This window comes from Sardina pilchardus, chromosome 6, assembly GCF_963854185.1.
Source record: "Sardina pilchardus chromosome 6, fSarPil1.1, whole genome shotgun sequence".
Taxonomy (NCBI): domain Eukaryota; kingdom Metazoa; phylum Chordata; class Actinopteri; order Clupeiformes; family Clupeidae; genus Sardina; species Sardina pilchardus.
In genome coordinates, this window is record NC_084999.1 from 4095669 (window position 1) to 4120668 (window position 25000).

The following is a 25000-nucleotide window of genomic DNA, read 5'->3' on the forward strand; positions in this document are numbered from 1 at the left end:
TGGTTGAAGGTCAAGGCATGGGGTGTGGGACCGCTGGGTCTCGTCCTCTTGGTGGAGTAACAGGTAGATGTGCGGGGATGCAGACATCCGAAGTGACAATTCACTCCTCCAGAAACTGCCCTGGGAATTTCAGTAAACCACACTGCCATTTTTCATCTCATCAAATCAGCACAGTTGTTTGATTTTGCTCCATTTTTGTCTGTCACATTTCAGCCTTTTAAATGTGTCAAATATGATCACGTTGTTATGTTATGTTATGTTTGCTCATAGCTTATTCTAGATTTGCCTTTCCTTTTCAGACAAAATATTGATTTATCACATCATGGGCCACACACACACTCACACACACACACACACACACACACACACACACACACACACACACACAGACACACACACACACACACACACACACACACACACACACACACACACACACACACACACACACACACACACACACACACACACACACACGCACACACATTAGGGCACAGCCAGTGTGTTATAACTGAACTAAAAATCTTTATTTTTACAAAGTGTCCCAACCTATGGAACAGTCAGTGTTCTTGGAAAACGGAATGGATGTCGCCTTAAATCAGTACTGGCAGTATAGGCTGCCTATGCTTGGCACTGCATTTTGCTAATGCGTCCCAGTAGTCTACACAATCAATATGGCTGCCCAGGACCTCCCCATCCTTTTACATTTGGATAGAGGCCAGGGCACTTCCTACATGGCTGGCATCTTTCCAGTAAGGGTATGGATGGGATGGTATTAAAGTCTGACATAAACTGAATTTCATCAATTTATACAATAGTTTTCATTGTTGTTGGTATTGTTGTTGTGGTAGTATCGTCAATAGTTTAGACATTGTACAATTGTGTGTTTGTTCAAAATCAATCATCATCAATATTGCAGATATACTAGCTTACAGTAGTTTTCAGTAGCTGGATGGGATTCTACAGCCATAGTAACTTCACATATCTCTCTTTTGTGACAGACTTGGGTGCATGCTATGGTTTTCTGTTTTTTTGAAGTTAGAGTGATGTGTGAGAGTGAGAGTGAAACAGAGACAGGCAGAGTGGGAGAGATAGAGACAGGGAGCCCTGAAAGAGGGATTGACGGATTTAGAGGAAAGAGACATGATGTGATGAACAGCCAGTGGGAGGTGGCTGGTTTAATGGCTCAGGCTATTCTCCTAAAGGGCCTGTGTTCAGTTTGGTGTTAGTAATGAAAAGTCGATGCGCTCTTTGATCTGCTAAGTGTGTGTGTTCTGTGTGTGTTTGGCGTGTCTATGTGTGTGTTGTGTGTACGTGCAGCATTGAAGCTCTGTACCCAGTGCTAAGTGTATTAATTGTGTGTCTATGTTTGTGTGTGTTATTCGACAGCTGTGTGTGTGTGTGTGTGTGTGTGTGTGTGTGTGTGTGTGTGTGTGTGTGTGTGTGTGTGTGAGTGTGTGTGAGTGTGTGTGTGTGTGTGTGTGTGTAAAACGTAGGTCAAATGGCACTTCTAGCTCTACTCTCGTCTGTGGCGGAAAGACTGACTGACTGACCTACATCGAAGCTACTAACCCATTGTCCTACTACCAGTACCCCCACAGCACAGAGTCCTGATACTTCTACACCTTCTGCCTAGTATACTACTATTGTACTACTAACTCGCTGCCTAGTATACTACTATTGTACTACTAACTCACTGCCTAGTATGCTACTATTGTACTACTAACTCGCTGCCCACTGCCCAGAATCACGAATTGTTTTACCTAAAGCTTAGTACGCTTTTGTCGTTTACGCTGCAGCTAGCCCACTACCCAGAGTCTGTTTCAGCTGCTGTAGGGCCCAGAGCAGCTCGTCTTTCTGTCTTCCTCTGCATGAGCCTGTGCCCAAAGAGCTGCCCCATTTTCAACAGTATAACAGCGTTGTGCGGTGATATGGGTGTATGTGTGCAATGCGGGAACGTGTGTTTGTGGGGACGTGTGTATGAGTGTTATGTGGGGACATGTGTGTATGAGTGTTATGTGGGGAGGTGTGTGTTATGTGGGGAAATATGTGTATGAGTGTTATGTGGGGAAATGTGTGTATGAGTGTTATGTGGGGACATGTGTGTATGAGTGTTATGTGGGGACATGTGTGTATGAGTGTTATGTGGGGACATATGTGTATGAGTGTTATGTGGGGACATGTGTGTATGAATGTTATGTGGGGACATGTGTTAATGAGTGTTATGTGGGGACGTGTGTGTTATGTGGGGACATGTGTGTATGAATGTTATGTGGGGACATTTGTGTATGAGTGTTATGTGGGCGTGTGCATATGGTTGCGTTCATCTTATATGGGGGGGATGTGCAGTGTTTGTGGGCAGTGGGATGTGCAGTGTTTGTGGACAGTGGGATGTGCAGTGTTTGTGGGCAGTGGGATGTGCAGTGTTTGTAGGCAGTGGGATGTGCAGTGTTTGTAGGCAGTGGGATGTGCAGTGTATGTGGACAGTGGGATGTGCAGTGTTTGTGGACAGTGGGATGTGCAGTGTTTGTGGACAGTGGGATGTGCAGTGTATGTGGGATGTGCAGTGTTTGTGGACAGTGGGATGTGCAGTGTTTGTGGACAGTGGGATGTGCAGTGTTTGTGGACAGTGGGATGTGCAGTGTATTTGGACAGTGGGATGTGCAGTGTATTTGGACAGTGGGATGTGCAGTGTTTGTGGACAGTGGGATGTGCAGTGTTTGTGGACAGTGGGATGTGCAGTGTATTTGGACAGTGGGATGTGCAGTGTATTTGGACAGTGGGATGTGTAGTGTATGTGGACAGTGGGATGTGCAGTGTTTGTGGACAGTGGGATGTGCAGTGTTTGTGGACAGTGGGATGTGCAGTGTTTGTGGACAGTGGGATGTGCAGTGTATTTGGACAGTGGGATGTGTAGTGTATGTGGACAGTGGGATGTGCAGTGTTTGTGGACAGTGGGATGTGCAGTGTATTTGGACAGTGGGATGTGCAGTGTATTTGGACAGTGGGATGTGCAGTGTTTGTGGACAGTGGGATGTGCAGTGTTTGTGGACAGTGGGATGTGCAGTGTTTGTGGACAGTGGGATGTGCAGTGTATTTGGACAGTGGGATGTGTAGTGTATGTGGACAGTGGGATGTGTAGTGTATTTGGACAGTGGGATGTGCAGTGTTTGTGGACAGTGGGATGTGCAGTGTTTGTGGACAGTGGGATGTGCAGTGTATGTGGGATGTGCAGTGTTTGTGGACAGTGGGATGTGCAGTGTTTGTGGACAGTGGGATGTGCAGTGTATTTGGACAGTGGGATGTGCAGTGTATTTGGACAGTGGGATGTGTAGTGTATGTGGACAGTGGGATGTGCAGTGTTTGTGGACAGTGGGATGTGCAGTGTATTTGGACAGTGGGATGTGCAGTGGGATGTGCAGTGTTTGTGGACAGTGGGATGTGCAGTGGGATGTGCAGTGTTTGTGGACAGTGGGATGTGCAGTGGGATGTGCAGTGTTTCTAGAGACATGCAGCCACTCAGATGGCCAGGAATCATTGGGGATTTAATCATTTTTGTGGAGATGTTTATCTCTGTATTGAATCCAGACAGAACCACCCCCCATCCTCACTCCTCTCCTCTCCTCTCATCCCCTCTCCTCTCCTCTCCTCTCCTCTCCTCTCATCCCCTCTCCTCTCCTCTCCTTACACCTCCTCTGTCTGATCCCCTTCTCCTCTCCACCTCTCCTCCTCTCCTCTCCTCTCATCTCCTCTCCTCTCATCCCCTCTCCTCTCCTCTCTTCTCCTTACACCTCTTCTGTCTGATCCCCTTCTATGTTTTTCTTTTATTCTGATTTCTCTTCATATCCTCATCACCCCTCCCTTTGCTCTCCCCTATGCCCCCCGCCCCCCCCTCCCTTCACCTTATGTTCCCCCCTGTCCTCTGGCAACTCTTCTCTTCTCTTCCCATCATCGTTACCCTTCCATTCACCCCTCTTCTCTGCTGCGTCCTCTTTTCACGCCTGCTCCTTGCACGAGCCCAGGGCTGAGGCGGCCGCTGGCACTAGCAGGAGTGATGGCTTTGTGTTTGAGCTGTATATGCAGATCTTAAAAAGCACAAGATAGTGATGGCTTTGTGTCTGAGCTGTATATACAGATCTTAAAAAGCACAAGATAGTGATGGCTTTGTGTCTGAGCTGTATATACAGATCTTAAAAAGCACAAGATAGTGATGGCTTTGTGTCTGAGCTGTATATACAGATCTTAAAAAGCACAAGATAGTGATGGCTTTGTGTCTGAGCTGTATATACAGATCTTAAAAAGCACAAGATAGTGATGGCTTTGTGTCTGAGCTGTATATGCAGATCTTAAAGGAATAGTTCGGAATTTTGGACATAGGACCTAATTTCCAACTTTACCGAGGTGATATAGGTCGGTGGAGACCGTTTTTATCGCGTTTACCCCCTTCCTTCAGTTGCAGCGTCCCCCTTTGCTAACGCTGGTTCTTAGCTAACGCATTTCTACGGTAACATCAGTCTGACATCAACAACAGTCTTACTCACTCCACCGCACACCCGAGACAAGTCAATTAAAACGTCAGACTATCGATATACGTGTCCGTGTTGATAGAATAATTTTAGAAATAAAACTAACCTTGCAAGTTGCAACTCAATGATTTATTACATTTTGAGGGACTAGGTTCTCAATATCAATCCGCCACTGCCATACAGGGAACAAAGTAGGCTATTGCAATGCGATGCAAGGTTAGTTTTATTTCTAACATTGTTCTATCAACACAGGCATGTGCATTGATAGTCTGACGTTATCATTTATTTGTTTCGGGTGTTCTGTGGAGTGTTTTCAGTGGCAGGCTGGATGTTACCGTTGACTTGCGTTATCTTGGCACCTAGGTTAGCACGAGATGAACGCTGCAACTCAAGGAAGGGCAGAAATTCACTGAAAATGGTCTTCACCGACCTATATCACCCCGGCTAAGTTGGAAATAAGGTCCTATGTCCAAAATTCCGAACTATTCCTTTAAAAAGCACAAGATAGTGCAGAAAATCCTTCTCTTTCTGAGTTATCTATTTATTGTTTTTTAAGATGTATGACTTAAATAGAAATCTCTCTGCCAAGCAAAAACATAACCGCCTCCTGGATCCAGGGATCACTCAAAAAATTTAATCGTTTCTTCCTTGGGTCATTTCAAACCTTCCCTGAAAAAATTCCCCGAAATCCATGTGTAACTTTTTTGTTATCTTGCGAACAAACAAACAGACAGACGAACAAACAAACAAACCCTAATGAAAACATAACCTCAGAGGTAATGTTTGTTGTCTAATTTATGAGAATCATTTTCATTTTGTATTCATCAACCTATAAATGACCTTTAAATGAACTGTGTACTGTCTCACAATGTACTTTTTAACTCATACTGACATATTCCAATTATTCCAAGTGTGTGAGTGTGTTTTTAGTGTCTCTCGTGTGTGTGTGTGTGTATGTGCATGTGTGTGCTTCATCGATTCTGATTTCCACATGTCTAACTGTTTGTATGTGTTTGTGTGTGTGTGTGTGTTCCTGTGTTTCTATGCCCAGGACATTGAGGACCACGTGGCATTTGTGATTACGGTGACCACGGCCCTGGCGGTGTTCTTCAGCGTGTTTGTGCTGGTGTGCATCGAGGCCGTGTTCAAGAAGCTCCTGCGGCTCTTCTCCCTCCTCATCTGGGCCTGCCTGCTGGCCATGGGCTACCTCTTCATGTTCTTCGGAGGCATCATCTGCCCCTGGGACCAGGTGAGAGAACGCTGGGGGGCATTACCACGGGGGTAGTCCTTTTTTTTTTTTTTTTAAAGAGACCCTATGCAACTTTCTGCAGGACACGATCGCTCTTTGTTTACATCTGGAAGTCTGAGACAAAGAACCACGCTTGCAATTTATATATTTAAATATAGCCTATACATGTATAAATATACACGCTAAAGCTGTCGGGGAAGCTCTGCAGAGAAAATGCAAGCATAAAACGAGCGAAAACGAAAAACGAAAACGAAACCAGAGATGAAATCGCCAATCCTGCATAGTTCCTCTTTAAGTATATTTTTTGGGCGTGTTTTGCCTTTATTTGGACAGGACAGTGAAGAGAGACAGGAAGTGAGTGGGAGAGCGATGGGGTGGGACCGGGACATGACTGCAGGTCGGACTCGATCCTGGGTTCCCGTGGGTGCTAGGACCCGTTCATGGTATGGACGCTGTAGCCTGTTGCGCCACAGCGCCCTCCAGGGGGGGGGGGGGGGTAGTAATTTGACACCGTTTCTGCTATGTAAACTCCTTTGGATGAAAGAAAATGACAAAGTTAAACAGGTTGGCCATTTAAGTCTCCTTTGTCCTGCTGATGAAGCTTCCTTTGAGTCCACAGTATAGTAGTATAGTAAATATACTTTTTTGATCTCGGTGAATTCGGTCTCTGCATTTATCCCAATTTGTGAATTAGTGAACACACACAGCACGCAGTGAACACACAGTGAGGTGAGAAGCACACACTAACCCAGAGCAGTGAGCTGCCTGCCCAAGCAGCGGCGCTCGGGGAGCAGTGGGGGGTTAGGGGTCTTGCTCAAGGGCACTTCAGCCACGGACTGGTCGGGGATCGAACCGGCAACTCTCCGGTTTCACGCTCAAAGCCCTAACCACAGCCCACAGTGCAGATACTGCAGATAAAATGGCCCCTCTGCTGTCTTCTCGCTTTGCATTGATAGGCTGTGTGTGATGTTGAAGTCTGAGGTGAGATGCACTTGAATATACAGGACATTTGACTATTCTGCTGCCGGGAAGAGGGGTTCTTAGGGTGCCACAGCACCCCTGACTGTTCCTGTAGCACCCTCTGTTTTTCCTGCATTGTGATATCCATTCTTTTTTTTTTTTTGATTGAAACCTTTATTTTCATTCTCGGAAGTACATTGAGGGAAGTCCTCTTTTACGATGCAGCCGAGATATACAAATAGAATAAATAAAATAAAAATACTAACCACATAATTCAACCGATGCACACGATTCATTCATGCGCCTATATATTCAATTGAAGTGTTTTTATTCAGGGATATGAATTTATTTTGTGCAAAACTATGAGCACGGAAGTGGAGATTATTTTTCTACATAGGTTTGATTTATTTATTTTCAAAAAGTGTATTAGCCAACTATTTGATTTGTCTACTCTGATTATGATTGATGATGCACCCACAGAATAATCACTGTTGCACACACAGGTTACACTTCAGGAACACACTGAATAGAATCATCAGAACGTTATCCTGCCTTTACTTCAACACTGAAACCTTCCTGCTGCATATTCCCTAGTTGGGTGACGCCTGTCTGCAAAAAGCCAACGCTGTGCCTTGACTTGGCTACCCAGAACTAAGCTTTCACTTCATTAGATAAACAGCCTGTGACAACCTTAATATGAATACAAAGTTTCATGAAATCATCATGAAATAGAATTAACACAATACATGATAAGAGGAATAAACAATCAAAGATATAGGCTAATGCAGTAGTTAAAATCCGCTTAAAAATGCTTGTAGTGCTTGTAGGCCTAGCCTATTCGCTTTGAATGACGTTAAAGTAAGACATTAAAAGTCAAACAAAAGTTAATGTTGCTTTTGACATGGACCTGGTACAATGCAACAATGCTCTGCCGATTCTGTTGTCTCTGAACGTATGTCTGACTGATGGATTTAATGGATGAGTTCCAGTGTCCCTGGCTGTTGTGCTGTGCTGTGCTGTGCTGTGCTGTGCTGTGCTGTGTGTGTGTGTGTGTGTGTGTGTGTGTGTGTGTGTGTGTGTGTGTGTGTGTGTGTGTGTGTGCGTGTGCGTGTGCGTGCGCGTGCGCGTGCGCGTTCGTGTGCGCGCGCGACCGCATGCGCATGCACTGAACTTCTGCAGTTGGTTACATAATTAGTCAGATCTCTAGTGGAAATCTAGGGTCTAGAGTGGCACTTCCAAAGGATTCTGCCCACTCGCGTTTGCTTCATAAACATGAACGCAAGCTCTGTGATCTATAGATAGGGACTGTAAAATATATGATAGCTTGTCTTATGTCTTCCCTTTCTTATTCCTGCGCATGGGTGGATTGCACCTCATTCATGGCTTGTACCAGACCTCGTGTACTGCTCCAGGCTGAATCATAGTGTAGTAGGTGTTGTTCTATTCATTGCTTGGAAAATTATGAAAAGGCTAACCACAATCCCCTGATCCTGTGGAACAGCTTCTCACTTTACAGAGGTCTAGTTAGAGATTTCAACAGAGACCATGCTCGAACCCTTAGCCTGTTTGAGTCATTAGTTTGTAATAAACTTAGTTTGATCTACAGTCCTACTTAGGAAATGTAGTACTAAATTCACGCTTGTACATTACACAATATTTTTTTCATCAGGCAGAGGCTTTATCCAAGTGAGTTATTACTGAGCGAGCGATGTGGACTCTTGGCAATGGAAGTTCATTACCCAAGAGCGCCCTCTGCCCCTCCCCAGGCCTCTGTCTTGGAGACAGGAATAAAGTTGCCCCTGGAGGCGTCCCTCATGCCTATATTTGTCTGGCCCACATCCTCTCATTAGATGTCTAATTTTACTGGTGACGAGGCCAGGGATGGCGTTCTCTCTAAGTTCATCACCATGCTGGGGTTTTGACAGATGAGGTTAACTAAGACTGAGGGTCCAAATCGAAATGGCAAATCACCTGGATGGGTGTACAGCTGGAGAAGTGGAGTCTGAGGTGGGTGAGCTGATGTAGTAGGTTGTCATAAAGGATAAGCTAGAGGAGGAGTGGTGTAAGCAGAGGAGGTAAACAGCAGAGAGTTGTTGGTGCTCTCGCAGCGACACAGAGTTCTCACAAATGCTTGACAGGGAGTCTCAGTGGGGACCTTAATGGCCCCCAAAAGAACCACAACACAGAATGGCTTTTTGGAATGATATTGTTTCTACGTTTCTCGTTTGACAGCTAACACCACCTACTCCAGCAAACCCAAATGGCACAACTGAGGGGCCGTCTCTATAGTGTTCCCAACATGAGTTCAGAGTTAAAAAACAAAACAAAGTAAGATTGCTTTTTTTGGGAAGCCCACAGTTTGTTCGCTGTTACATATTGTTTTTTTTTGGTCTTTTTGAACCTCCCTGAATTTAAACTCTGTGATATTAAGCAGAGCACAGGAACCACAAAACCACAACAAATCTGCTCTGACGTCAAACGTGCGACCTCTGTTCACTGCAGAAGCATGGATCTGAGTGCCTTGAAACCGCAGATGTTCGGTTATGTGTGGAGGGTTTTTCTTCCCCAAAACGAGGTAATGTGGATACAATTATTTTATAAACGGAGGGGGGGAAATACTCGGTTTTAAAAATACCCGGCTACGTGTGTACATAGCCTTAATGAAGAAGAGCTCATTGAACTTACCCTTATCATTGTGAAACTAGAGCTCCACTGGAGGGGTTGTTAGTGTGGATAAATGATACTAAAGATACTCCACAACTTCACCCACCCTCCAACCTCCTGCCAGAAACAAATATTCAGAGCAGTCTGGGAAATGTAGTCAAAACAGCATTGATGATAGAGACCTTCTGAGAGGTCTTCAGTTCTTACATTGTGAATCTGCCCATGGCTCTCCCTGCAGCAGATTCTCACCTTGGGCTCAGATCTGTGCTTAAGCTAGCTGCAGCCTGGACACGACAGTATGCGTACTGTATCAGTATTGTTTGAACATGGAAGGGAAGGATAAGAGCGTTGAAAGGATTGAATTCTCCTGTCTTGGTGTCTGTGGCTTGGAAAGAATTGCATCATGCCTTGTGATGAAAGCCCTTGCAAGTAGGACTGGTAGAGCAGCACTCTATGTGCCACCGAGATGAATAGTGAAGCGTGGAAATTAGCAGTCTTTAAATCTGTGTCACTCTTTTCATCAAAACTCCCTTTCCCTCTCCCCATCTGTGTCTCTCTCTGTCTCACACACACACATTCAAAGCGCAATCTCTCGCTCTATATCTCTCAGCTCCCGCTCGCTGGAACTCCCTCTCATATGTTTTATAAGAATGAGCAAATAGCCAGGAGGAGGGGAGTAGGCGAGGTGAAAGAAAAAGACAGAAGGAATACAAGGCGAGCGAAAGAAAGAGAGAGAGAAGAGAAGGAATACAAGGCGAGAGAAAGAAAGAGAGTGAGAACAGAAGGAATGCAAGGCGAGAGAAAGAAAGAGAGTGAGAGGCAGTGCTGGCAAACAGATAGAGAGGTTGAAGGGTGGAAGTCGGAGCTGAGTTGGGCGATAAATTGTGATGAGTTTTTTTGCATCTCGTTGGGTTAAATTGATGGTTAATCTATAGTCTGGCTATCACCATACTAAACTCAATCTTTTTAGATTGGGCGTTAGTCTGGAGAGGCTGCGCTTTATTTCTACTGCACAAGAGGCGTAATCAATGGGCATAGTTCAAATGACTCCTGCACGCTTTTGGATAGACCTTCAACCAATCAGAACAACGATCCGGGTGTGCCTTTTGGATAAGCTAGTTTGTGATTGGACCCAGCAAAGTGGACAGGAAGCAGGAGAGATAGATGTGCAGTAGTGATGCGCGGGTCGGGTATTTTTTCAACCCGCGGGTCCCGCTTTTATGAAATTATTTGGCCCGACCCAGCCCGCCCCGCACCACTGTATCTATTTTGACAACCCGCCCCGCCCCGAACCCGCGACTATTACATACTGGGCATTGTAAGTGCTTGGAAACATCGCCTGTAAACTGGCAACAACAAAGGCTATGATTATAAATATGAACGATAATCAGGTCATTATAACAAGATGATAGGCTACACATTTAAAAAATCTAGAAATACACAGCAAAAACCTACAAAGCAGCGTTTGTAATCTAGGCTAAACATTATAGCCTACGAAATACGTCCGGAATAAAACAAGGATTTGTATAGGAGATTGAGGCGGCTGAAAACGGAGAAGAATTTGAAGACAGTCAGTGTTGTTCATTTGCTCCTGGACAGATAAAGATTCGTCAGTTTGGCTAACTTAGCCTACTTGTAAGCTACTTAGTGTACATTGACATTTCAAATAGCCTATGACAGTCGAACAAACAAGTTATGCATGTTTGTGCAAAGTAACGTTATGTGGAGCCATATGGAGGAGCTGGCTCATTGAATTGAAAGGGTAGGTTAAGGAATTGTTTGGGAAATAATAACGGCTAGTCATTGCTGACGTTAGCAATGCATTATCAGAGTTCGTTTCTCTGTCATTATGCTGAGGAAAACAACATTAGCACTTGCCATTGAAAGCTAGCAGCTTGTTGCTGTTCCTGTTGGATCCTGCAGCAAGCTGGCAACCGCGACTCAGAGGGGAGGGAGAGGCATTTACTCCGCGCAACAGTATTTTGAAAGTAATTGCAGTGGGCTAGCCTACTCGTTTTGGCCACAATCCTACATACGGTTCCTTTAATATAGGCTATAGGGAATTGCACGCAACATACATGGATTTTAAAATGTAACTTTGTTTTTAATGACCCGGCCCAACCCGCCCCGCAAATAAAGTGATAATTTCTTTACCCGCCCCAACCCGACCCGCGGGTTACCCGCGGGGTCCGCGGGTTACCGGCCGACCCGCGCATCACTAATGTGCAGGTTTCCAGCCTGAGCTGCAGGGCGAAATCCAAATTGCCGGCAGATCAGGCAGGATTTACCCAGCCTAGTTAATCTATTGATTATGGATTAGAAAATGAGAAAGAGAGATTTGCCAATAACATTGGAGACAGGAGGACTCTGTGTATAAGAGGAGAGTTTGAGAATTTCTGCATTACCATAATCTCCCCTTCACTTGGAGTGACCCCTTGCTTGCTCCGGTAACCGTGGTGAAAAGAAGAGGATTAGCCCCGCCCTCCAGTTTCTCTCTCCCCAGGAAGTTCTGTTGCATGTTGGGACTGTGGAGGATGAAATAACAGGGAACAGCGAGAGAGAGAGAGAGAGAGAGAGAGAGAGAGAGAGAGAGAGAGAGAGAGGCCTCATGAAATGTGTATACCATCTGGCTATAAATGAATGAACAAAGTAGTACATGAATAAAAATGACTCTCTTTGTGATCATGTTAAGGAAAGGTGACAAAGGTGGGCAGGTATGGAGAACACGCACAAGGCACAGCCACCCTCAGGTGCACACACACACAGCTGCGGAGCCGAAAGCATCCATCTCCGTGACGCTGCCTGTCAGAGCCACTTATCCACCTCTTGCATAATTAAAGCCTGCGGTTAATTGGTGAGGGAGGCCGCAGGGACTCAGATTCATGCCCTCGGTGTCCCAGGGGGCACTCAAACTCATGCCTTAAGTGTCACTTGCCACATGTTTCAGCACGGGAACTACAGGAACAGCCACATCTCCAGACAATTGCCTCTGAACCGGTAGGCCTCAGAGCAGTTTAGTTAGAAAGTGTGTGTGTGTGTGTGTGTGTGTGTGCGTGCGTGCGTGTGTAACGGATGCCAGCTAGTTAGCTGTGCTTGTCGAACGTTAGTAAACCTCACTCCCCGACGCCTCAAGAGCGCTGCTGGCATGAAAGCTAGTAGCCTGGGCTTTTAGCTGGATTGTTAGCTCGCTCGACTCCCGATCCGAGGTGCTGCTGACGTCAAAAGACGTCAAAAAGAGTCAGCTGTGTCGGCGTCACGTTTTTATATCATCTGTACTCGACCAATCACAACGCAGAGCTGAATCCACCGGTTACACGTAGGTGCGTGTGTACGTGCGTGTGCGTGTGTAGTGTATGTGTGTGTGTATGTTTGTGTGTTTATGAATTTACATAAAGCTTCTCTGTAAGCCCCTATGTGTATTATGGTGTGTGTGTATGTGTGTGTGTGTGTGTGTGTGTGTGTGCACACTCGATAATAAAGGCACTGAGAGCAATCTTGAATGGCCTGAATAAATAATTTTTCATTATGTCTTATGTATCATCGGACAGCCCAAATGGCATGATCATAATGGTGTATTATGGATTATGTTACATTTGGCACTCACAATGCTCTTAATGAATTGGTGTATTATATGGGCTCATGTTTCATCTCAAGCTCAAAACGGCCGATTCATATTTTCAGTGGCTTTATGAGCAGTGGGACATTTAAAACCCCCCATTATGTAGTACATTTAATATCACAACCATACACTCATGCATACTCTCCCCCTAAACACACTTCTGCTGGGATCCATTCCTTACCCCCACAACCTTCAAACTGTGTGTGTGCGTGCGTGCGTGCGTGTGTGCGTGCGTGCGTGCGTGCGCGCGCGTGTGTGTGTGTGTGTGTGAATAAGAGGGAGAGAGAGTGTGTGTATTGGAGAGAGAGAGAGAGTGGCTGGCTGGCTGCTGAGTAGCAAGGTCTCTTTAACAGTTCAGTGTGTCTCTGCTGGAGACGGCCAGAGTCTCTGCTTTGCTGACAGGAGCAAAAACAAGCTGAGCGATTCGCTTACAATACAAAACGCTTCTGAGTGTAAGACCCAGTGTGTGTGTGTGTGTGTGTGTGTGTGTGTGTGTGTGTGTGTGTGTGTGTGTGTGTGTGTGTGTGTGTGTGTGTGTGTGTGTGTGTGTGTGTGTGTGTGTGTGTGTGTGTGTGTGTGTGTGTAGGTGCATGAAATATGTTATTCTATGTTTGTACATGTGTTTGCCTGTGTATGTACAGTCCAGCAATGTTTGTAATGCACAGATATTGCTGAATTTCATGCTCATGTCACTCAAGCGCACACACACACACACACACACATATACACACACACACACACACACACACACACAACTACATGTGTTACCTGCAGAGTGCGTATCCTAGCTGCTTTGTTGCTATAGAACACGATCTCTTAGCTGCGGGAATCTGCGAGACCGTTCTAGCTGCTAGAAAAATGCCTGGCCACCGCGCTCGTTTGGAAGGGAGTCAGCATGCTATGCGTTTCCGTCTTAGGAGAAGGTCACCACCTTTACCTTGGCTGCTCAAGGGGATTCTTCATCCTTGCCATCATCGCTGGTTGCCATCCCTCCCTGAAGCCCAATTAAAAGGAGAGTGAGAGAGACCGAGTAAGAGCTAGAGATAGAGAGAAAAGAGAGAGTTTTATTTACATATGCTGTTATATAATTCCATGTTATTTCATGTATTTGATTTCTTTTTGATTGCCCATTGGCCAGACAAATAAACATATTGAACTGAATTTAGAGAGAGAGAGAGAGAGAGAGAGAGAGAGAGAGAGAGAGAGAGAGAGAGAGAGAGAGAGAGAGAGAGAGAGAGAGAGAGAGAGAGAGCGCTTTGGTAAGGATATGTTTTGGGGTCAGGGCTAGTGACACTGGTGTCTGGAGAGATTGTTGGCTGTGTTTTTGGGTCTAATCCTCTGCAAGGACCAAGTAATGCAGTTATTTGAAATGTACTTGATTACACAGTAAGCAGCATGGACATGGCCAAAGACTAAATGCATTATTGTGCCTCCATAATAACCCAAATAATTAACAAATCCATTTGAAACCCTGATGATTCCATGACTAAATGACTTTTAACCATAAATACCCTGTGACTGATGGATAATGACACCCTAATTGATTCGTGATTTAATTTCAGCTAAATGAGGTTTGGATGTTAAGGCTCTCGGTGGATGCCTTCATGTGGTCGGCAGGACATACTGTAGAAACGATCCAGGTTCTCCTTGGCTGTTTCTGGTAGACATGCTTTTACATGGTCAGGGTGGCCCACGGGAAAGGCTGTAGTAGCCACTGGGGATCACTATTAAAGCATGTGTCATGGCAGTATAGTCTTGAAATAGAACATGCTCAAATGAATGTGTGTATGACTGGTAACCAGATGAGTCATCCTGTTCATTATCCAGTATCATGAACAGGATGAACATCATGCAGTACCATTGGCTCCTGGCCCCATATTCAGACAGATACCCAATACAGTATGCCATATCCCTTAGCAAATGTTATTATTATTATTATTTTAATGCTTTATGGATGCTGAAATAAGATATTGCCGCCCACTCTGCTGCCAGTCTGGGGCTAGCTGAGGCTGAGGCTGTCGGCTGTGCGGTGGAGAGCTGGGTTCATGGACGCCGTGCTTGTTAGCAGTGGCGAGTGGGTGTGCTGAGGCGGGCCAGTGAGCGGCGGCATTAGAGGAGAGGGGCCGAGTGTTGAGATGGACCCAGCAGGCCCTCTGTTTACGCGTCTAATGTTTGAACCCCGTGGGGGACTTTTAATTAGCCGAGCAGAGAGACAGACATGAAAAGCGTCGTGTCAGCGTGTGAAGCACTTCAGATGGGGGTGTCTGCAATGCTCCGCAGTACAATCAGGGCTCAGTACAAGCAGTACTTTCAGTTGGGGGGGCGGGGGGGGGGGGGAGTGTAGGTAGTGTAGGTAGGAGCAGGTAAAACTTGAGGCTGGCTTGCGAAAATAGTTCTTTATTTGGGATGTTTCAGCAGATCTCCAAGCACAGCATGGGACATTGTTACAAGTGAAGCCAAGGTAACAAGTAGGCCCTGTCCTGTCGACACTCATGGCTAGTTATAGTGCCTGAATACAGGTGATCATCTGGGGTCAAATTAGAGGGAGGCAGGTAGTGATGGGGCCTTACTGGGGAGATTTGATTAAGATGTCTCTTCTGGGGTGATCAACTAGTCAGGTACGCTATTTCTGTCTGTTTACAATAAACATTTTGTCTCAGCCATTTCTGTGGCTGAGGCAAAGAGATAAGAGAAAGTATGACACAGAAAATTACTCAAATCTAACACTTTGCACACTTCACTGATATTGCAATCTGCTCCACTTGTCAATGACCATGTCAGTAAACAAGAATCTACTAGTCTCCATTACAGAGCAATCTACAGCATGTTCTTGAGGCTCTTCAGAGTGAGCTAGGCGTACAGTATATTCCACAGTAAAATGACCAGACTGTGAGTCCTAAGCAAAGCTGTTGATACAAAGACATCGCTGCACTGGCAGCAGTGGCTGGGATTGACTGAGGCGGGTCATAGTGTGAGAGAAAAAACATAGTCTCTGGATCTCCCTCTCTCTCTCTCTCTCTCTCTCTCTATCTCTATCTCTCTCTCTCTCTGTCTCTTTTGGATATGGTGTGGCTGGATACATCTGGTCAGGTCCGGTGGGACTGGACGTTCTGGTCCAGAATGACCAGACGCATGTGTTCTGGTCCGGTCTGCAGTGGGCCCAGACGCATGTGTGTGGGTCCGGTCTGCAGTGGGCCTAGAGGTGTGTGTGTGGGTCCGGTCTGCAGTGGGCCCAGAGGCATGTGTGTGGGTCTGGTCTGCAGTGGGCCTAGAGGTGTGTGTGTGGGTCCGGTCTGCAGTGGGCCCAGAGGCATGTGTGTGGGTCCGGTGTGCAGTGGGCCCAGAGGCATGCGAGCTGATGATCAGGTCGTGATGTGGCTGCTGAGTCATTGAGCCGCGGAGGAAAAGCCCCCATGGTGCAACATTCACATGGTACTGTCTCCCTCGGGACCCTCCTGCTAGTGCACTCTTGCTCTCTCTGTGTGTGTGTCTGTACAGTATGTGTGTGTGTGTGTGTGTGTGTGTGTGTGTGTGTGTGTGTGTGTGTGTGTGAGAGAGAGACAGAGAGAGAGAGTGAGCGTTTGTGTGTGTGTGTTCTTATGTTCCCTGCTATCACCATTACAGTGCTGAAGAAGCTAAAAGAGAGAGAGAAGAGATCCATTACTCCTCCTCCTCTCTCTCTCTCTCTCTCTCTCTCTCTCTCTCTCGTTAGAGCAGCCTTGGCACTGTGCCTCATCTCACCATGGCACAGCATGGGTGTAGAGGGTGGGGTTGGTGGGGAGGGGAGCTGCACCAACCGAGGCCATTTCCTTCATTTGTTTTGTGGCCCGCTGCCTAATTGCCATTATGAAGATGGGAGGCATGGCAAAGGTACCGTGCCTGCGTGCATGCCTGCCCTCCTGCCTGCCTGCCCTCCTGCAGGGGCAAGTCCCTGTGTGCTCCTAATAGGTGCTGCAGTGCAATGTGTTGCTGTGCTCATCATGTCCTGTGTCACAGTGCTACATTAGTGCTGAAAATAGTGCTATGCGTGTGAGTGTGTCATTTTCGCCACTCTCCATCCAGCTCTGATGACTGATTGCGTTAGCGGCATTGGGTTTCATGGCATCCCACTGCCCTGGGGAGACTGTCTGCTATCTGCAACCCCCCCCCCCCCCCCCCCACACACACACACACACACACACACCCGCCCGCCCTATCTCCAGTGCTCATTAGCTGCCCCCCTGCCCCCTCCTGGGGTGGGCCAGAGGGAGGCTGATGGGGTAATCGGGACAGCAAGTGCCCCAGACAGAGTCGGGTTTGTTACCTCTCAGCAGCGGCCAGTCTGGTCTCACATGACGGGAGTGGGCGTGAAGCTGGCTGAGGTGATTGTGGTAAAGGACTTTTAAAGAGGAACAATGCAGCTTTGGCTGAGGTGATTGTGGGGAGGGGCTTTTAAAGAGGAACTATGCAGCTTTGGCTGAGGTGATTGTGGTGAGGGACTTTTAAAGAGGAACTATGCAGCTTTGGCTGAGGTGATTGAGGGGAGGGACTTTTAAAGAGGAACTATGCAGCTTTGGCTGAGGTGATTGTGGTGAGGGACTTTTAAAGAGGAACTATGCAGCTTTGGCTGAGGTGATTGAGGGGAGGGACTTTTAAAGAGGAACTATGCAGCTTTGGCTGAGGTGATTGAGGGGAGGGACTTTTAAAGAGGAACTATGCAGCTTTGGCTGAGGTGATTGTGGTGAAGGACCTGTAAAGAGGAGCTATGCAGCTTTGCCGATTTCTTTGCTGTTTTCTCTGCAGCTTTAGCGTGTATATTTTACAACACTCCTCAAATCGGTCAGTCTACCTTTTCATGAGCATGATCGCGAGGCTGCGAGACTTTCTGTTTGTCAGTGCACCGGTCCAACAGCCCAAGGTTGCAAGGGTGGTTTTTCCACTCACAGACGCTAGGTAGAAGCGAAACGTCCACCATTCAACCTGAAAAAAGACATTTAACCATTCCAGTAACTCTGAAGCTGTTCAGTTAAGGTAAATTAGCTAAAAAGACTTGCATAGTTCTCCTTTAAGTGAGGGGAGTTGTTGGGTTCCTGCTTTTCTGGTAAAAAGAGCAGGCAGATGTTTGCTACTCTTGTTGTGCTAAGAGTAGACTCTATGAGCAAACTCTTGAATGTTTAGGCTACATCTGAGTCCATCCAGTAAGTGGGGCTGCAATTACTTCCCCTGATTCCAAATGTTCCTTGTTGATTTCTGCTGCTGGACATATTAATATCAGCTATCACTGATTTCTGACACATTCCTGATGCTATTCTTCAAAATATCACAGATATTTCACTCTGAGGTACTGACCCAGAGAGATTTCTTATTTCCCAGACATGGTGGCTGGAGCAAAGGGAGCGTTAGAGGACCCATCAGCTAAGTAGCTGTAGTCATTAGCGCAGAATGATGATGAGCCATCTGCATGGCCATTAATATCTACAGTATAGTACTGCGCTGCTCTTGTAGCAGATGTTTCTCTAATGTTGCCTATTCCCATCTCCCTTCTGATGTTTCCTTCAGGGAGAGCAAGCTTCTGATTTTGTGTAAGCTTTGTTGAGAGTCCCAACTGATGGTAGATCAAACCTTAAAATGTCTTTGAGTGTCTTGAAAAGTGCTACAAAAATAAATGTAGTAATTATTTATTATTGTTGTTATTATTATTATTATTATTATTATTATTATTATATGTTGTCTCTGGTTTCCCACACATTCACCTAAACTCTGTAGCACACATCTCTGCTGCACAGTCTGACATGGAAGTAGCTGATATTAAGGAAACCTCCTCCTATCAGATAAACAGACAGACAGACAAGCAGGCAGTCAGACGGAAAATCAACCTACATCAGAGACAGACAGAGCAAACTCTTGCAGACAGCCAGGCAGGCAGACAGACAGACAGCGCAACCTCCAGCAGACAGACAGACAGACAGACATCCATCCAGTGGAAGAGCAGTCCGGTAGACAGCAGCCTCCCCTCCAGCCAGCGTGCAGACAGACAGACAGACAGACAGCCGCCTCCCCTCCAGCCAGCGTGCAGACAGACAGACAGACAGACAGCCGCCTGACGAGCTGCAGGCATCACAGATGCTCTGCTCCGGGTCGCCGGTGAGTCACGACCCTCATTACCTCTAAACACTCCGCAGACACGTCTAGATTCCGCTCCGCTCCTCTCCGCTCCGTGCCAACGCCCCTGTTTCACAGTCCAGTTCATTTGTGCTGCCGCCGCCGTGCAGGGTGTTAACACGCCGCCGCTTAATAACCTCGGAGAATAAAGTCCTGGCCCCACAATTCAGTCCAATTACACTCCATCTGAAGGCTGAAAGACGTTGAAGCCTTTTTGTGAAAGACAGACTGTGCATGTGTGCTGTTCCTTTGTCCTTGCTCTGACTTAAAACCATTACGGCTCCGTACTGCTCACTGCAGCCTAGCTTGCTTTTTATACAGACGCTTGCACTGGAAAAGAGGGTAGTATTTCACAACGAGAAATGACATCTCACAATAGAGTATCGGTGTTGCTGGACATTAAACTCTGCTTGGTCATAGGCCCACTGTTATGAAATCCTAATTTGAGTATTCCCACCCAGGGCTGTGAATCACTCTCTTTAATGGCCGCTGCTTTTATGATGTGTGCCGCACAATGTGCTATTTATGAACTCCCCTCGTTGCTAGTGCATGAGCTCCATTAGTGCCGATGGCCATACGCGAGCACCTTAACACACTCATGGGCCTTTTGGCCACATTTGCTGGAATATTCCTCCGACCCTGGACACCAGCCTTCAAGTTGCCCTGTGCTGTTCCACAGCATGACAAATCCGTCTCTTGCCCGAGGACACTTGCCTGCTTTAAGCCTCCACTCACACAGGCAGGCAGCCAGCCAGACAGACAGACATTCCTTGTGCACACACACACACAGCCACACACACACACACACACACACACACACAGACACACACACACACACACACACACACACACACACACACACACACACACACACACACACACACACACACACACACACACACACACAAACACACACAAATGGACACACCTGTGAACAATGAGACGCTTTCCGTTAGCCTTAGGACTTTATTATAAAGAATCTTATGAATGAAAGCAAGAAAATGGTTAATGTAAAGTAAAAATGGTTGGCATCCTTAGAACAGGCATTATAACATATATTTGGTTCCTGCCAAAAAGTCAATTAGTATAATATGCACATTGTTGATGATTGATTGGTCTAGGCCACAAACACACATGCTCATACTTTTGGATATGCTGAGGCCCCCTCCTCACCCCCTTAATGTTTATTGATCATTTACTGTTTTTATTGTTTCTTACTACAGTTAGCCTGCACGGTAGGTAACCTTTTTATTGTGTGTGATTTGTGCCATCTATTATGTATTCTATATAATATATATATATAATATTCTATCTATTACACAATACATTGCCCCATGGGGGACAATAAAGTAACTTGACTTAACTTGAGTGGTTTCAGTAACATTAGGAAACATACAACTCTAAATCTAACATTCTACAATATTACCTTGCACAAATATATCTGTGACCTCCCAATATGCAAAGCATAGACTAGTCAATGTGACACATTTGCTCCACCAATCCTCTGGTCTCTATGTCTGATTACAGTAATGATACAGAGTAGTGGAACTGGACCCATCGGAATTACCCACAGATTGTACGCGGCACTCTACTTTTCAGCCTGCACTCCCATTGAATTCCCCACCCAGCACCTCTCTCTGCTGTGGGAAGGAGGGTGTGTGAGGGGGGGGGGGGGGGCTGCGGGACGTTGTCACTGGCTGTGGTTATTTTTTAGCGGCGGACCTGAAAGATCTTTCTTGAGCGGATTGAAAGACCCAGTAGTGTTCACCTCAGCCCACACACACACACACACACACACACACACACACACACACACACACACACACACACACACACACACACACACATAGGGTTTCTCTGGGTTTGTTACCCTATGTGTGTGTGCGTGCAAAATGTATCTGTGGGTAGTAAAATATCTGTTACAGTGTATGATTTGTCAAAATCTGTGAATGTTAACCTGTAGGGCTTTCAGTATGCTTCTGAAGCAAACCCTTCTTGTTATTGCTGTTTGTTTTTTGTGTGTGTGTGTGTGTGTGTGTGTGTGTGTGTGTGTGTGTGTGTGTGTGGGGGGGGGGGTGGGTGGGTGTTTGTATGCAGTTATTGATAGTCTGAAAAGGTTAACTGGCAACTTGCAGGCGCTTCAGAAGGAAGGACTCTGACCTTTCTCGATTTAACCCTGAGTACACAGTGGAGACAGTCTCTCTCTCTTCATCTCTCCCTATCTCTCTCTTCCTCTCTCTCTCTCTCTCTCTCTCTCTCTCTCTCTCTCTCTCACACACACAAGCAAACAAACTCTCTCTCTCTTTCTCTGCCCCCACACACAAACAAGCAAATGTACACTCATTTCTCTCTCTCTCTCTCTCTCTCTCTTCCTCTCACATACTCTCCTCCTCTCTCACTCACTCTCCCATGCATCTCTTTCTCTCTTCGTCCTTCTCTCTTTCTCTCTCTCCTTTCTTCTCTCCATATAAACCTCTCTCTTTCTCTCTCTCCTTTCCTCTCTCCACATACCCCTCTCTCTTTCTCTCCTTCCCTCTCTCATATACCTCCCTCTCTTTCTCTCTTCTCTCCTTGCCTCTCTCTCTTTTTCCTCTCTATACCTACCTCTCTCTCCTTCCTTCTCTCCATCTCTCTCTCTCTCTCCATATCTCTCTCTCTCTCCTCCCTTCATCCTTAATCTAAGTCCCCCTCCTCTGAGCCCTATTCTCCTTTCATCTCTCCTCCTGTTTTATCTCCTCTCTGCTCCGGCGCTACGGAGGCTGTTTATCGTTCTGCAGGACCATGGGGCATTGTGACGGAGAAGGACACACTCTCTGGGCCGCTTGCTCAGGAGAATTGCAATCTGAGCCGTATGTGGTGAATATCAAGCGCCCCCGATGCCATGCGGGGGGGATTCAGAGTAGCAGTTCTGCGGCTATAGTTGTCACGAAGAAAGCGCTGGATTGTCTAAAAATAAAAAGGATGTTTCTCTGCTCGCTGAAGCAGTCAGTCTAAAAGGCTGTAAGGAAACATGCGGTACATACTCAGCAGTGTAGGTCTGATCCACACGGATCTCAAACTCCAGCCAAATACTGAAAGTACCTTCTACAGTTCACTTCAATAACACAAAATGAGTCTGCCAAACCTTGGGTTGCTCTATTTGGTGATTATATTCTTCTGGCCCCCCTTGCCTAGGATGGTTCTCCAAGGCCCTTTCTACAATTGATGAGTGTTATTCACACCTCATTTTGCCTCCTGCACTGGGTGAGGCCACAGCGTGGACCTCTTGCTTGTTATCTCCATAAGATCTCCGTCTGGGACATTAGGCTGAAATCTCATCGTGTCCGTCCGGATATGCAGTAGTTTCTTACAATATGCTCCATCCAGCAGCAGCACGGATAATAGGGAACTGTGTGGGTCTTTTGAGAACGCGGGCCAAACCATCGCCCAATGCACTGAATAAATGTAGTGTGTAGGGAGACGATAATCAGCATGCTGGAATGGGTCTCTCTGTGCTGCATGGGAACAACACCGGCTCCCACTGAGACGCATCTCATCCCAAATCATGTGATTAGGATCACCACGTGCACTATATTCACAATGTACGTGAACATACTGTACAGTATATGCTCACGTACCTTTATCTCCACACACGCAGATGGGTTTCTGAAAATAGTCTCAAGCAGATGCTTCTCCCTTTGTTTGACTCTTTCAGCTTCAAGGAAATCTTGCCTTCCAACTGACATGTAGCATACTGTATATATTCTTGCCTTCCAACTGACATGTAGCATACTGTATATATTCTTGCCTTCCAACTGACATGTAGCATACTGTATATATTCTTGCCTTCCAACTGACATGTAGCATACTGTATATATTCTTGCCTTCCAAATGACATGTAGCATACTGTATATATTCTTGCCTTCCAACTGACATGTAGCATACTGTATATAGTCTAGCCTTCCAACTGACATGTAGCATACTGTATATATTCTTGCCTTCCAACTGAGGTGTAGCATATATATATTCTTGCCTTCCAACTGATATAGAATATACATTCTTGTCTTCGAACTGACACATAGGATGTATACTCTTGCCTTCCAACTGAGGTTGAGACGTGTGGCGTATATACTGTATGTACATGCTATCCTCCCTGTGTGACAACACTAATGTAAATAGATGAATAGAAGTGAGAGTGATTTGTCCCCCCTCTGTGCTCTGTGCTGCAGGTGTCCTTCTTCCTCTTCATCATCTTCGTGGTGTACACCATGCTGCCGTTCTCCATGCGGGACGCCGTCATCGCCAGCGTGCTCACCGCCTCCTCACACACACTCACACTCAGCCTGTGTCTGTCCAGCGGCAGCGAGCGCCTGGACCCTCTGGTGTGGCAGGTCAGCCTGCAGCACGCACGCACACACACACACTCACACACACACACACACACACACACACACACACACACACACACACACACACACACACACACAAAGAGAAACACACACACACACACATACACACACACACACACACACAAAGAGAAACAAACACACACACACACACACACACACACACACACGTATACACACACACACAAAGAGAAACAAACACACACACACACACACACACACACACACACACACACACACAAAGAGAAACAAACACACACACACACACACACACACACACACACGCACACACACACACACACACACACACACACACACACACACACACACACACACACAAACATACACACACACACACACACACACAGACACACACACACACACACACACACACACACACACACAAACATACACACACACACACACACACACACACACACACACACACACACACAAACATACACACACACACACACACACACACACACAGACACACACACAGACAGACACACACACACACACACACACACACACACACACACACACACAGCTCTCATATGAATCCTTTGGTGTATCATTAAGGTATTCTACCTATAAGCCTTGAGATGGCTGTTAGTGCTGAGGCCTCAGGGGTTATCTGCTGTGCAGTTGCTCTGCAGGACTCTTTTCTTCTTTTCTCTGTGCTTGCTACTATAGATATCTTAGCTTATAAATATGTGTGTGTGTGTGTGTGTGTGTGTGTGTGTGTGTGTGTGTGCCTGTGTGATTCTAGCAACAGTGAGCTCCCCGGCCGCCTTGTGTGAAGGGTCAGCATTCATTTTCCTTTCCATTTATCTCATGTAATCCATGGATCTCCTCACCAGAGGGTGTTTATAGAGCAGAAATGCATGAGAAGTTCCATCCCTGTGGTGACAGGCTGTGAGTGGGGAGCCTCACCATTCAGCATGATGTTAGCTGTGATGGATCTCATCCTACACACACACACACACACACACCCATCATGAAACACCTGTGGTGCACTTCTACAGGTGCAGTCGCAATGCTTTTGTCTGAATTGTAAGGCTCCACAGAAGGCTGCAGGATGTCCTATTGAGTTCATAGGGCCATCCTCATGGGAAATTCATTTGAATACATTTAGGGCGAAGGCTAACATGTTGTTGGAAAAACGTACGTTTTCAGTTGTTTGGACATTTATCTCAGCAAAATCTTTTTTAAAAAAAGGGTATATTTTAGGTTAAAAAGGTTAAAAAGTCTGTGGTTTACAGCAAGCATTCAGCGGTGGAAAGTCTCTATAAACGAGCCGTTGGGAGTGTGTAGCTCACCCATTCCATCCATGCTGAGTGGACATGAACATGAACTTGAGCAAAGCTGAAGCCCCAGCTCTGCACATTAATGACTTTTAAATCTATTTATGTTGACACTGTAGAAGAGTGAATGCATCCAGTGCTTAATGTCT

The 25000-nt window shown here is 46.2% G+C and overlaps 1 protein-coding gene across 1 annotated transcript in view; it reads left to right on the forward strand.

Annotated features, from left to right (window-relative positions):
• Nucleotides 1-25000, forward strand: part of adcy2a (adenylate cyclase 2a) — an 80149-nt gene that overhangs the window by 8370 nt on the left and 46779 nt on the right. Inside the window, exons 4-5 of the mRNA XM_062537913.1 lie at nucleotides 5578-5775; nucleotides 23368-23529. Of these exons, the coding sequence (XP_062393897.1) occupies nucleotides 5578-5775; nucleotides 23368-23529 (360 nt within the window). The remainder of the gene's footprint in view (nucleotides 1-5577; nucleotides 5776-23367; nucleotides 23530-25000) is intronic.